Here is a 12,021-nt window from a genome sequence, read left to right as displayed (position 1 = left end):
GCCTGCTGTAGTCTTAGTTCTATAAATATATATTTTAAAAAATAAATTTTGAGTCTCATGTTCTGGATATGTGTTCTTTTTTAAACTTGTTTTGTTCACTGTCTGTGGGGATCCATGCAAAGCATCCTATCTCTCCTGGATGGAAACCTACAAGATCACATCCTTTATTTCAGTCCTTGCTCAATAGCAACACAGCAGTGGGAGAAAAAACCCCAAAAGAGAATGGCATGAGAAGTGCTTATCACTAGCCATGAGCTGCAGACCTTGCAGGGCTGTTTGCCCTGGCAGTGTCTGCTCTGCAAAAACTTGCATGGTTTCTTTTCTGGGATTTTTCCACTGACTGAGCACAATAGATGCTGTTTGGCTTTTCTGGTTGTAGAGGTGCCCAGTGAGGCTAAAACTTGACTTGCTCATTTACTGAAAGCACAGAAATAATCTCAAATTTGGGATGCTATGGAAGGTTTCCCCTTACACCCACAAACACTTTACCTTTCCCACAGATACTACAAATTCCAGGTTACACTAGTAACATAAAGAGTTCTCAAGCCCTAAGTACAAGGTCCCAGGGAGAGAGCATTAATGGGACTGTGAATTGTTCAGCACAGTGCCACGGAGCTCTGGGGGAACTCATCCTCCTGGGCATTGGGAGAAGTCACTCCTGCTCCAGCTGGGGATGGCTGGGTGCCAGGACAGGGTTCTGAGGGACAGCAGTTCCTGGTCTGGGACTGAGCCAGCATTCCTGCTGTGCTGGAGGTGTCTCACATCCTGGGGCAGACAGAAGTGACCTTACACTCCCCATCTACGCTAGTGGGGGCTTGGCTTCTCATCCCACATTCCCTGTGGCAGAAGCTTGGGCTGCCCCTATGGATGGTCTTTGAGTCCCTGCAGCAGTCTCTGGTTCGCTGTAGACTCTCTGTGAGTCCCTCTGGGCAGTCCATGTGTCCCCGTGGAGGGTCTTGTCCCTAGGTCAGTCCCCATGGATGGTCTGTATGTCCCTGTGGATGATCTCTGTGTCCCTACAGTGGAACCTGGCCATCCATGGAGTGTCTGTCAGTCCCTGTGGACAATCTGTGTGTCCATAAGGCTGGTTTCTGCATCCCTACAGCAGACCCCACTCATCTGGGGATAGCCTGTGGGGTCCCCACAGGTCTGTGTGCCCATGGACACTTTGTGAGTCCCTGAGGATGCTCTGTGTGTCCCCATGGATGCTCTGTGGGTCCCTGAGCTTTGTGTGACCCCATACCCATGCTCTAAGTGTCTCCATGGACGGTGTCAGTGTCCCCACGGAGTGTCTGTGTGTCCCCACGAGTGTCTGTGTGTGTCCCCATAGAGTGTCTGTTTGTCCCCATGAGTGTCTGTGTGTCCCTATGCAGTGTCTGTCCATCCCCATGAGTGTCTGTCTGTCCCTATGCAGTGCCTGTCTGTCCCCCTGAGTGTCTGTCTGTCCCATTGCAGTGTCTGTCTGTCCCTATGCAGTGTCTGTGTGTGTGTGTCTGTCCGAACATAAGCTGTGTCTGTGTGTCTTTCTGTCCCCCTGTCTGTCCCTATGCAGTGTCTGTCCGTCCCCATGAGTGTCTGTCTGTCCCCATGAGTGTGTGTCTGTCCCTATGCAGTGTCTGTCCGTCCCCATGAGTGTCTGTCCGTCCCTAAGCTGTGTCTGTGTGTCTGTCTGTCCCCCTGTCTGTCCCTATGCAGTGTCTGTCCGTCCCCATGAGTGTCTGTCTGTCCCCATGAGTGTCTGTCTGTCCCATTGCAGTGTCTGTGTGTGTGTGTGTGTCTGTCCGTCCCTATGCTGTGCCTGTGTGTCTGTCTGTCCCCAGGAGTGTTTGTCCGTCCCCCCGACGCGCCCCGGCTCCCTCAGCCCATTGCAGTGTCTGTCTGTCCCTATGCAGTGTCTGTGTGTGTGCCTGTGTGTGTGCCTGTCTGTCCGCATGAGTGTTTGTCCGTCCCCTCGACGCCCCCCGGCTCCCTCAGCCCCCCCCGCCCCTGCAGCCTCGCCCCGTCCCGCCCACACGGCCGCGGCCCCGCCCCACCTCAACAGCGCTCTATGATTGGTCGGTGTCGTGGGGGGCGTGCCCCACCGCCTATCTCTCTCCGCGATTGGCCGGTGCGGCGGGGGCGTGTCCCGCTGCCCGTCCGTGCGCGGCCCGGTGCCGCCTCAGCGCGGGGCAGCGGGGCCATGGCCGAGGCCGTGCGACCCCCGCGCCGCGCCCGCTCCCGCCCCAAGGTACCGGCAGCGAGGGGGGCTCGGGGCGACCTCCGCGGCCGCTGGGGCGGGGGAGCGACCCGCGGGTGGGGGTGGCCGCGCCAGGCCGTGTTTACATCCGTGTTTGTGCGGCCTCTAATGGTGGAGGGTGGGGAGCGGGGGAGCGTGTGTGGGTGATGTTGTTGTGTTTTTTTTTTTTTTTTTTTTGTTTCGTAAAAAGATTCCTGCTGTCCTGCACTCCGTATCCTTGGGTTTGTAGTGTTTGCCAGGCGTGTGAGGGTTGTGACAGGCCGTGTGCTGTAGCAGGGTGTAAACAAGGTTTTTATTATCTTGTGGTACGGCCTCCTCGGGGGTGCTGTGTGCTGTGGGGAGCGGTGGAGCTTACCCGCATTTACAGTGTTTTACCGTACTGTGGGGAGACAGTCCTGCAGAGAGCGCTGGGGCTGTTCCCCTGCACAAGAGAAGGCTCCAGGGACACCTCAGAGCCCCTGCCAGGGCCTCCAGGGGCTCCAGGAGAGCTGCACAGGGACTGGGGACAAGGCCTGCAGGGACAGCACACAGGCAATGGCTGCCACTGCCACAGGGCAGGCACAGATTTTGGGATCTTGGGCAGGAATTGCTGGCTGGCAGGGTGGGCAGGCCCTGGCCCAGGGGGCCCAGAGCGGCTGTGGCTGCCCCTGGATCCCTGGCAGTGCCCAAGGCCAGGCTGGATGGGGCTTGGAGCACCTGGGACAGGGGAAGGTGTCCCTGTCCATGGCAGGGGTGGAATAAGGTGGTCTTTAAGTTCCTGTCTAACCCAAATAACTCTGTGATTCTGTGGTACTCCATCTTGTCTGCATTTGCCTTTGAAATGCTGAGAACATGATGCTGTGTGTAACTGATGATAGTGCTGCTTCTTCATAAGCTGGTGCTGCAGTTTTTAAGTATCACTATTTCTAGGTTTTTATCCTATTTTGAATGTGTTCCTTGTTCATGATGTTAGTACTGACAGCTTTCTGAAGGCTTTATTTTCTTTATGCAGAGTGTTTATGGAAATAATCTGAACTACCTGACATAATGGAAATGTTTTCCTTGGTTTCTTGACCTCTTTCTTGTTGTCCCTATGGACAACCATACAGAGCAAGGACATTGAAGTCACAACTGTCAAAGCTCTTTGAAAACACTGAATTAATTGACCAGTGTTCTGTAAAACCAGGGTTAAATCTAAGTGTCAAGTGTGGGTGTGCTTCCTGAATGGAAGGCAAGTAAAGATTGCAGGGAAAAGCAATCCCAGAAGAATTACTGTGTCGTTGTTTTGGTTTTGATTCAGCCCCCTGGCGTGTGCAAGGCAGTCAGACCTTCAGACTGCTGCCTAAGAGAATTGGTTCTCTGCAGGAAGGTGGTGAGTCATGGATGACACTGCTGTTTCATTAGGGACACGTGTGTGGTGACTCCACTCTTCAGCCATCCCTTCCAGGTGAAATTCACTGTGAAACAATTCACTGCAGGTGTCACATGTGAGAACCCTGGATTCTCCGGTGCTGCACGTGACCCGTTTTGGGTATTTCTGTTGCTGTCACTGTGCTCACCTCTGTTAATACCCGGGCGTGCTCGAGGATGCAGTTTGCGGGTCACTCACATTAAGGACTTTTCCATTCCCATGCTGCAGAAAAAGCTGTAATGTAATCCTTTGAAAAGCTGGAATTCTTGTGAGCTGAGGGAAAGGCTGGCTCAGCTGCAGAGCTGCCGAGTGGTGGAATGGAGCCCAGGGCTTTCTGACAATAGTAGCCCCAAAGTTAAACTTGTGCAGCACCAGCAGCATCAGGCACAGGGCAAGGCTAATGAGCAGGTGCCATTTTCCCATCCCTGGGAGTGTTCCAGGCCAGGTTGGACAGGGCTTGGAGTGGCCTGGTCTAGTGGAAGTGTCCCTGCCTATGGAAAGGGTTAGAATGAGGTGGTCTTTAAGGTCCCTTCCAGCCCAAACCATTCTGGGGTTCTTTGATGTGTGGCTTAAGCAGAATTTTCCTCTGTGTTAGTTCAGAACTTGATTTCTCTCATTGTTTTTCAGGTGAAATCTCTTTTATCGATTATGCCATTTATTTTGCCTAGGAAAGTGAGAACCGAAAGGCACATCATAAATTTTAAAACAGCTGTGTCTGGGAGGGATGCAGGCTGATACTGAGAGATAAAGGGAGTTTATTCTGTATGAGGATTGCAAGAGGAAACGTTGAGATTGTACAGGAGAGAGGACCAGGATGTGTTTGTGGAGTGTGTGGATCAATACACTGTATAAACATGATTTAGTGATACAGTATCCTGTGGAAATTATTGACTTTGAGGTCATTGTCAGGAGATGCTTATTATGACAAGTCCTGGCTTAAAAATTGCACTGATGTATTTTTAGCCTCTCACCTGCAGCTTTAGCTAGTGAGTCAGAGTTGTTTTGTGATCAGAAGTGTTTACAGGTTTTAATACACCAGAAAACAGTATGGAAGCCAAGCCAGAGTAATTCCTTTTTTTGGTAAAGGACCTGTGACCATATGTTCAGAGTAAAATTAGTCTTGAGATCAAGGTGAGCTATGCCTTGATTTGAGCTGTTGTCATTTATGCTTTTTCTTAAGGCAAAAACATTCAGATGTTTAGTAAAAATAAATGTGATACTGTAAGCAAGGTTCCAAAACTGTCATCTTTTTCCTATTATTATTTCCCCAAATTAAAAGCTTGTACTCATTTCACCTGTGTTCATTGTTACATTATCTGGGTCATCCAAAAGTGGAGCAGTGTGACCTAATCCTCATTTTTGCTCCTAATACAGTGCTAGGTCTACACAATTTACAGATTGGCTAATCACTTTGCCAATTTTTTGTTTTACAAGTTGGCAAATGATTTACAGATTATCAAAATCTTAGTTAATTTCCTATGCTGTGCTTTTGGGAAAGAAGCTAATCTACACCTTAGATTAGGTTTATGGGAATTATTTAGCCTCAAACTAATTGTAATTTTAAATTGATTTACAGTTTTTATTGCACTAAGTTTTTCTATGTCTCCAGTGTGTATTGCCTGCTAAAATAGGTATTTCAGTAATTGTTTAGATGTTACTGTGATTTTAGAGTACAGCTAAGGGTTACATTCCAGACTTGCTTTGTTCTGAAATTACTGTTTTGAAAATATTTTTCCAGTCACTAAAATATTCTGTAAACTTAAGGTGGATCTGGATCACAGAGTAACTTTTTTTTTTTCTTTGTCAATAGGTGAAATTGAGTAACTCTTCTTAGGTGTCAGGGACCTGTTATGTTGATTATTTTTTGTGTTGATGAAACAGTCTGTCCTGTGATATTTATAGATTTATGCTTAGAAGTGTTGAAGCCTTGTGCAAGAGCACAAAACCACACACTGGTAGACAGTCTTCAGAGGGCTGCTAAAGAACAGAGATTTGTTTGGTATATTTGCTTTTATATTTAATAAATAAATAATAATAATTAAATTTATGAAAATTAGTATGTTTGAAAGGGCTTTTGGAGTCATAACGCTGACAAATACTACTTTTGGTGTTGGTGGGATTTGGGATGCAAGATGAAGAGATTCATTTGGCAGTGACACTGTTAATTTTTTGTTTTCTTAGGAAAAAAAGAAGAAAAGTAGTGAGGAGCCCCAGGTACAGGAGCCTGATGATGTTTTCCTGCCTCCTGTGCCAGAAGGGTCTTCTCAAGCTGGGAGAGTGCAAGTGGAACATCCTGGAGAATTCACAGAAATTCAGCTCAGAGATGAAGCAGACAACAGGAGAACTACAAATGATGTGTCTGACATCCCCCAAAGTAGTTTATCTCCAGCAAATGAAGGGGCTCTGGCAGTGACTCTGGAGCCTCCCAAAGATGCAGAAGAGGTCAAAGCTGATCCTTCCCAGGAGGAATGTGTGGAGGATATTGAGAAGAGCAAGCTGGACAAACCTCAGAGCCCTGTGGAGGCCGTTGCTAGTGGATCTAGAAATTCTGATTTATTGAGCACTACCTTTCAGTCCAGTACTGCTCCCCCTCTGTCAGTGATGGGCTTTGTACAGGGCAGAAGAGCTGAAAACAGACAAGACTTCAGAGATCCTCTCTCCTGCTCTTCAGAGAAACTTTCTCTCAGCTCCTCACAGCGCTCTGAGAAATCCAAGGCGCGTGTTCCGCGGCCGGTTTATCCAGACCTGTCCTTGGAGCTGTCCTACGAGAAGCCCACCATCATGGCAGTGAAGCCCCTGCTGCACCACGAGAGGCTGTACCCAGAGCTGCCCTCCGAGCCGGAGCTGGTGCCGTTCACCAGGGAGCAGCTGAAGATCTTTGAGCCCTGCTCGTGGCTGGAGAACGTCGACTCCTATGCCGAGGAATTTGAGAGTGTGGCTCACCAGGACAGGCACGAGTTCTACGAGCTGCTCCTCAACTACATGCGCTGCAGGAAGCAACTGCTGTTGGCTGAGGCAGAGCTGCAGGCCATGACAACAGACTGCCAAAATGTGAAGGGGAGATTATGGACTTTCAAGGAACAGCAGAAAACTGTGCAGGTGCTGTTGCTGAAGCTACTTTTGAACCCAGACTGTTTGGAAATTAACTTTACTTGCCAGGTTTATCATAGTTAAGGTGTTTTGTTGTAAAAGAATCACAGAATGTGATTCTTTTACAACAAAAGGGTTGGAGGGGACTTTAAAAGTCATCTAAGCCCAACCCTGCTTTCTGTGGGCAGGGACACCTCCCACTAGATCAGGTTGTTCAAGGCCTTATCCAGCCTGACTTTGAGCACTGCCAGGACTAGGGGAACATTCCTGGCCAGCCTGTGCCTGTGTCTCACCACACTCAAAGTCAAGATTTTTTTCCTAATATTTAACGTAAATGTCCCCTTGTTTCAGTTTAGTCCCTTTAGTCCTTGTGCTGTACAGTTCCCGATGAAGAATCCCAGTCCAGCTTTCCTGTAGGCCCCTTCCAGATACTGAAAGGTGCTGTGAGGTCTCTGCACTCCTCCAGGCTGGAATTTCTCGCCCTGTCTTCATAGGGAGGGTGCTCCAGTCCTCTTATCAACTTCTTTGCTTCCTCTAGACTTCCTCTGGTTTTAACAGGTCCATGTCCAGAGATTGTTGCCTTTGCTTTCTGTCTCTCCACTGACCCCCAGTACTTCAGAATATCATCCTCTTGAGACTTAGGACAGTTTGTTGTTTGATTCTTAACCTCTGTGTGCAGGGCAGTGGGATATATGTTGTTGATGTTTGGGGTCAGAAAGGATGAGCTGTGTACACCCTTTTCTGTCTGTGGTGTCAGGTGAAGTTTCACAGCACTCCAAGCAGATCCGAGGGACAGTGGTGGAGTGACTGTCCCATCTGGCCTGCTTCTTTTGGGGTCAGAAAGGATGAGCTGTGTACACCCTTTTCTGTGGTGTCAGTGGTGGAGTGACTGTAGCAGCGATGTCCCATCTGGCCTGGTGCCAACTGTAGGGACAGTTTCCATTGATGTCATTCCTGCTGCAGGGAGCTCGAGTTGTGCTCAGGAGCAGCCCCATAGCTCAGCTCATATTAGTGCCATCCACTTGGAGTAACTTGTTCCATAAGTGTGGCTGTGGTTTTGCTTGCCTCCAGAATGGGCATGGTACTCTGTAACATTTTTGTCTGGAAACCACAAGGGTTTATGGAGTTCTTTGGGGCACACGTCAGAAAAGTTTTCCCCCAGACTCCTGTGACATTTGCCTTTGGAGCTCAGCATTACAGTGGGAGTGAATGAAGTCGTTCTGATGCTGTTTATAGCCCACACATCATCAGAATTGTCCAAAGATGCTGAACACCTATGCATATGCAGATTTTACTCTTTCTGTGAGTGCAGTTCACCAGAGCTGAGGAACTGAGCACATCTGAATTCTTTCCTTTTTCTTTGGGAATAACACCGAGCCTTACTGTATTCTAAGGTTTGCAGTGATCATTTTCTGTACCAAAAGCAATTTTGGCTTCACTCTTTCATCTTCTGAGGTCCTCATAGAGTTGTGTAAGATTGCTACTTGCTTTATTTCATCCAAATTCACTATATATTTATTGTGTGTACACAATAAATATATAGAATAATTGTTGTCTTTATACCAATTTAAAATTCTTACTCTACTAATTTAGGAAACACAGGGATGCTTTCAAGGTAAGCTTTCACAGTGATGGTTCTTAGGAATGTTTCCTCATTGCATAAAAGATTAACAGGAATGTTATTTATTGTAGGAATAGCAAGAATGTTATTGTATTTTTCTTGTGCTGAAGAAGTAGAGATGAGGCAGAGGAAAACATTTTAAACATGCAGTAGGGAATTGCTGCAAACTATTAGTCCTGGGAGTTTGGGAAATATTTATCTTGTTCCAGTGAATGTTTCAGCTTTAAAATAGCAGGTCCAAATATATATGGAAGTCTGTAAACTAAGAAGCAGGTGCACTCACTGGGAGTGAGACACCTGGTTTTGTTTACATCTCTCAGTGCTGCAGAAGCTGCAACTTCTGGCTGTTTCCAAACCTGAGTTACTGAGGGTTTATAAAATATTTTTTCTTCAGAAGTCAAGGGTATGAATCTTTAGTGATTGGTACCTCTAAAAAGCACACAGGATATTGCCAAATATTTGTCTTTTCCATTTATGAAATCTCCCCTTTTATGAAAGCCTTGAAATCTGTTTAAGAGAGGGTTATATCACGATTGATTTCAGTTAGGGTGACCCAACAAAATGTCAGAACTACTGACATGAAATATTTGCTCTCTTTTCAGGGTGTGTGTGCAGATCAGTGCAAGGTGACAGGCCACCACCGCTACCAGACAGTGGAGCTGAACGAGACCGTGCTGGGGGAGCTGAAGAAGCTCTTTGAGGCCAAAGCAGAGCACGTGCACCAGACCCTGGCACTGCACTCCTACACTTCGGTGCTGTCCCGCTTGCAAGTGGAGTCCTATGTTTACAGGCTGCTCAGCAGCTCGTCCCTGCTGAGATCTGTGGCCCTGCAGCAGCAGGAACAAGGTGTGTTTGCTGGTCTGGGCAGCTCCCAGTCCTGGTCAGGGTGCCCAGCACCTTGTGTGGCTGCAGTTTCAGGCTCTTGTGATGGAATTTGTGTACCAGAGTGTTTCTCCTCTTTTTTGCAAAAAATTGTTGGTCTTATGTAGGGATCAGTGAAACTTTTTTCTTACAGGAAAATGTCCAATTCCCTTAACTTTTCACCTGGGCAGTAAAAGCTGAATGCAGGAGTGAGTTCTGCTGTCTGGGCTGCAGACTGACACTGATTACTGTACAGAAACACTGTGTGGATGGGACACCCAAATTCCCAATGTTTTATCGTCCAAGACAATATCTACAGTTCTTTTTCCCAATTCTAAAATGAGCTGGATATTTTTCCTTCTTTACTTCCTCTTGGAAGACTGTTTAAAATCTTAAGCTCTTAGGATTTAGCATTATCTTTTTGGTTTTCATACTGAGTGTTTTGTTTGAGTTTGTGCCAATATAATCTTCTAGCTAAAGTATTTCTTCTCCTCCTGGCCCAGATATTTTTCTGTCTTATTGCTTCTCCCTTTGCATTCCACCTCCCAGACAGTTTATGTGTGTGGTAAATGGTGGTTCTTGCAAAGCTGGTGTTGAGGGAAGGCCTTTTGTGAGAGCAACCATGTTATATTCTTCTTATAATTAGTGTCCAGAGCTTAATTATAAGATTAAACAAAGTACTCCAAGTATTCTCTTCTGACAGAGTTAGCAGGCAGCTGTGTTGAAATATTTTGGTGTGTGCAGACAGAGAGAGTAGTTTTATATCCAGCCCCAAACCCATTATTCCTGGTGCTACTTCTTGTCAAAGCTTCATTAATTCTGTTTTTAATTTACAGTTTCAAAGCAGTCAGAAAATCTGTCTTCAGACTTGAGCCACTTGAAGGAATGTATCAGTGTCCTTTTCAGCTTCACTCGCAGGGTTATTGAAGATCCTCAGTTTCACAGTGACCTTCTCATGTGGCTGCAGAGACTGGTGAGGGAGTAGGCATGGAATATCTGATCCAGCACTCAGGAATAATTTTTGGAAGTGTTACTGTTTTGCTTCCTGTCTCGTGGGCAATGTGTTTTTTGGTGGGGTTTGTTCCACTTGAGGAACAGAATCTCTGAGCAGATCTTTAGAATTGGTTCCCTTGTCTGATAAAGTCAGGCAGCATTAGTGAGGACTGGCACGGGAGCAGCCAGTACTACTCACAGTGAACTTAATAATACTCATTGTGCTTTTACTTGTTTTGAAACTATAGCTGTTCAAACTTGCCATGTTGGAGAAACCTTTGTTCTTGCCAATTTCTAAATAAATTAGATTTTAATGCAGTTGTAGAAAAAATAGTTACTTTACACCAAAAAAATGGTTTGTGGCTCATAAGGCAAGCAAACAGATTTTAAATATTGCTCTCCTCTAACATGCTCTGAAAATTCAGGTTTGTTAGGGTGAGAGATGAACATTATTACTCTAGTTAGCATGACTGTAAGGAAATGCACTTGAAAACTATTTACTTGATTTCAATATACTTCCCTCTAGGTGTCTGTGCTGCAGAGAATTGGCTGCCCAGGTGACCATCTCTTCCTCTTCAACCACATCCTTCGGTGTCCAGCTGGCATCAGCGAGTGGGCTTGTCCATTCATTCAGGTGTGAATGTTTAATTCTTTACTGTCAGCAGGTTGGAGAGGGAGTGGCACGATGGGTAGGAGAGTGTCTTGTGCCTGCTTAATCCCTCATGACCCACACTGCCTTTCCTGATGTGTGGAATCATGGTGGCACTGAGGAGTTTGTCAGGGAATATGTTTTTCCATGTTAGGCCAACCATGTACAGGTTGACAGGGGAACACACTTCACTCTTGACTGGAGAGTTTCCTTGAAAGGGAGTCAAGGCCTTATGCACAAGATTTTGGGAGTGTTCTCCAACACTCCCCAGCATATTTAGACTTGAAGCAGCAGCTGTATATAAAAAGTGAGATTGGAGTCAGCTCTGTGCTGTGCAAGGGATCAGGAGGAACAGGTTTTTTTATATCCTATACATTGAAGTGGGACTGGTTTCCCTGGAAAGTTCAGGGACAAAGGGTTCACTTTGTCTAGGTCAGAGGGAGTGTGAATGTATGTCCAAAAGTACCAGGGTGTTCTTCCAAAGAACATATTTTCTCTTTTAAGAGGAGAAAACATTGGAAATCTAGTCAGAGGAAAATTACACTAACAGGAAAGGCAAACAATGCAATAGAAGTATAGACTAGAATAAATTAGCTTGGGAAAGACCCTTAATATCATTGATTCTAATTAAACTAATGTGGTAGGATTTTATCTTCCCCTGTGCTCAGTGTCTGAATTACCCCCTGGTGCCCAGATCTACATGTGGCACAAAGAGAGTCATGTGGCACAGTTTTTTTTGGTGGAGCTTTTGATCTGGGTTTTTCCCCTCCCACCCTCCTTTAATTTTTCTAAGTAATTCTTTTGGACAAGTCACAATATTTTGCCATAGCAATACTTTGTCCAGAGTGTGGGTGCTGTCTTTTATGGATTCTTCTAAGTCTTAAGAAAAAGCTAGTGAGAAATGTGAATTTCTCTGCTGAGAATAACTTGCTTATTTACATTTACTTAGATTTTTGCATTTAATTTCAGATCAAAGTCTTGGGTAACCCATCAGGTGTCTTTCATTTCATGCAATCTCTTGCCTTGCTTATGTCTCCTGTCAAGTAAGTATGAACATGATTTTATAAGTATGTTCTGATTATTTAAGAGTAGAAGACACAACATACAATCTGCTTGTAAAACTCCAAAAGTTCATTGCAGGCAAAGTCATAAAAGTGGGCACAAATAGATTCACAGTTTAA

General features: G+C 46.0%; 1 protein-coding gene across 3 annotated transcripts in view; it reads left to right on the top strand.

The window, feature by feature from the left end:
* Positions 1-2,134: 2,134 nt before the first annotated feature.
* EPG5 (ectopic P-granules autophagy protein 5 homolog) overlaps positions 2,135-12,021 on the top strand; it is a 55,568-nt gene continuing 45,681 nt past the window's right edge. For all 3 annotated transcript variants that reach the window (XM_041423546.1, XM_041423547.1, XM_041423545.1), the window contains exons 1-6: positions 2,135-2,227; positions 5,808-6,725; positions 8,940-9,183; positions 10,035-10,171; positions 10,718-10,825; positions 11,810-11,883. In XM_041423546.1, coding sequence (XP_041279480.1) covers positions 2,180-2,227; positions 5,808-6,725; positions 8,940-9,183; positions 10,035-10,171; positions 10,718-10,825; positions 11,810-11,883 — 1,529 coding nt within the window. In that variant the 5' untranslated portion in view covers positions 2,135-2,179. The remainder of the gene's footprint in view (positions 2,228-5,807; positions 6,726-8,939; positions 9,184-10,034; positions 10,172-10,717; positions 10,826-11,809; positions 11,884-12,021) is intronic.

This window comes from Onychostruthus taczanowskii, unplaced genomic scaffold (genome assembly GCF_017590055.1).
Source record: "Onychostruthus taczanowskii isolate IOZ18803 unplaced genomic scaffold, ASM1759005v1 scaffold79, whole genome shotgun sequence".
Lineage (NCBI taxonomy): Eukaryota > Metazoa > Chordata > Aves > Passeriformes > Passeridae > Onychostruthus > Onychostruthus taczanowskii.
Note: the sequence above shows the minus strand (reverse complement) of the source record. Positions and strands in the feature narration are given on the sequence as shown.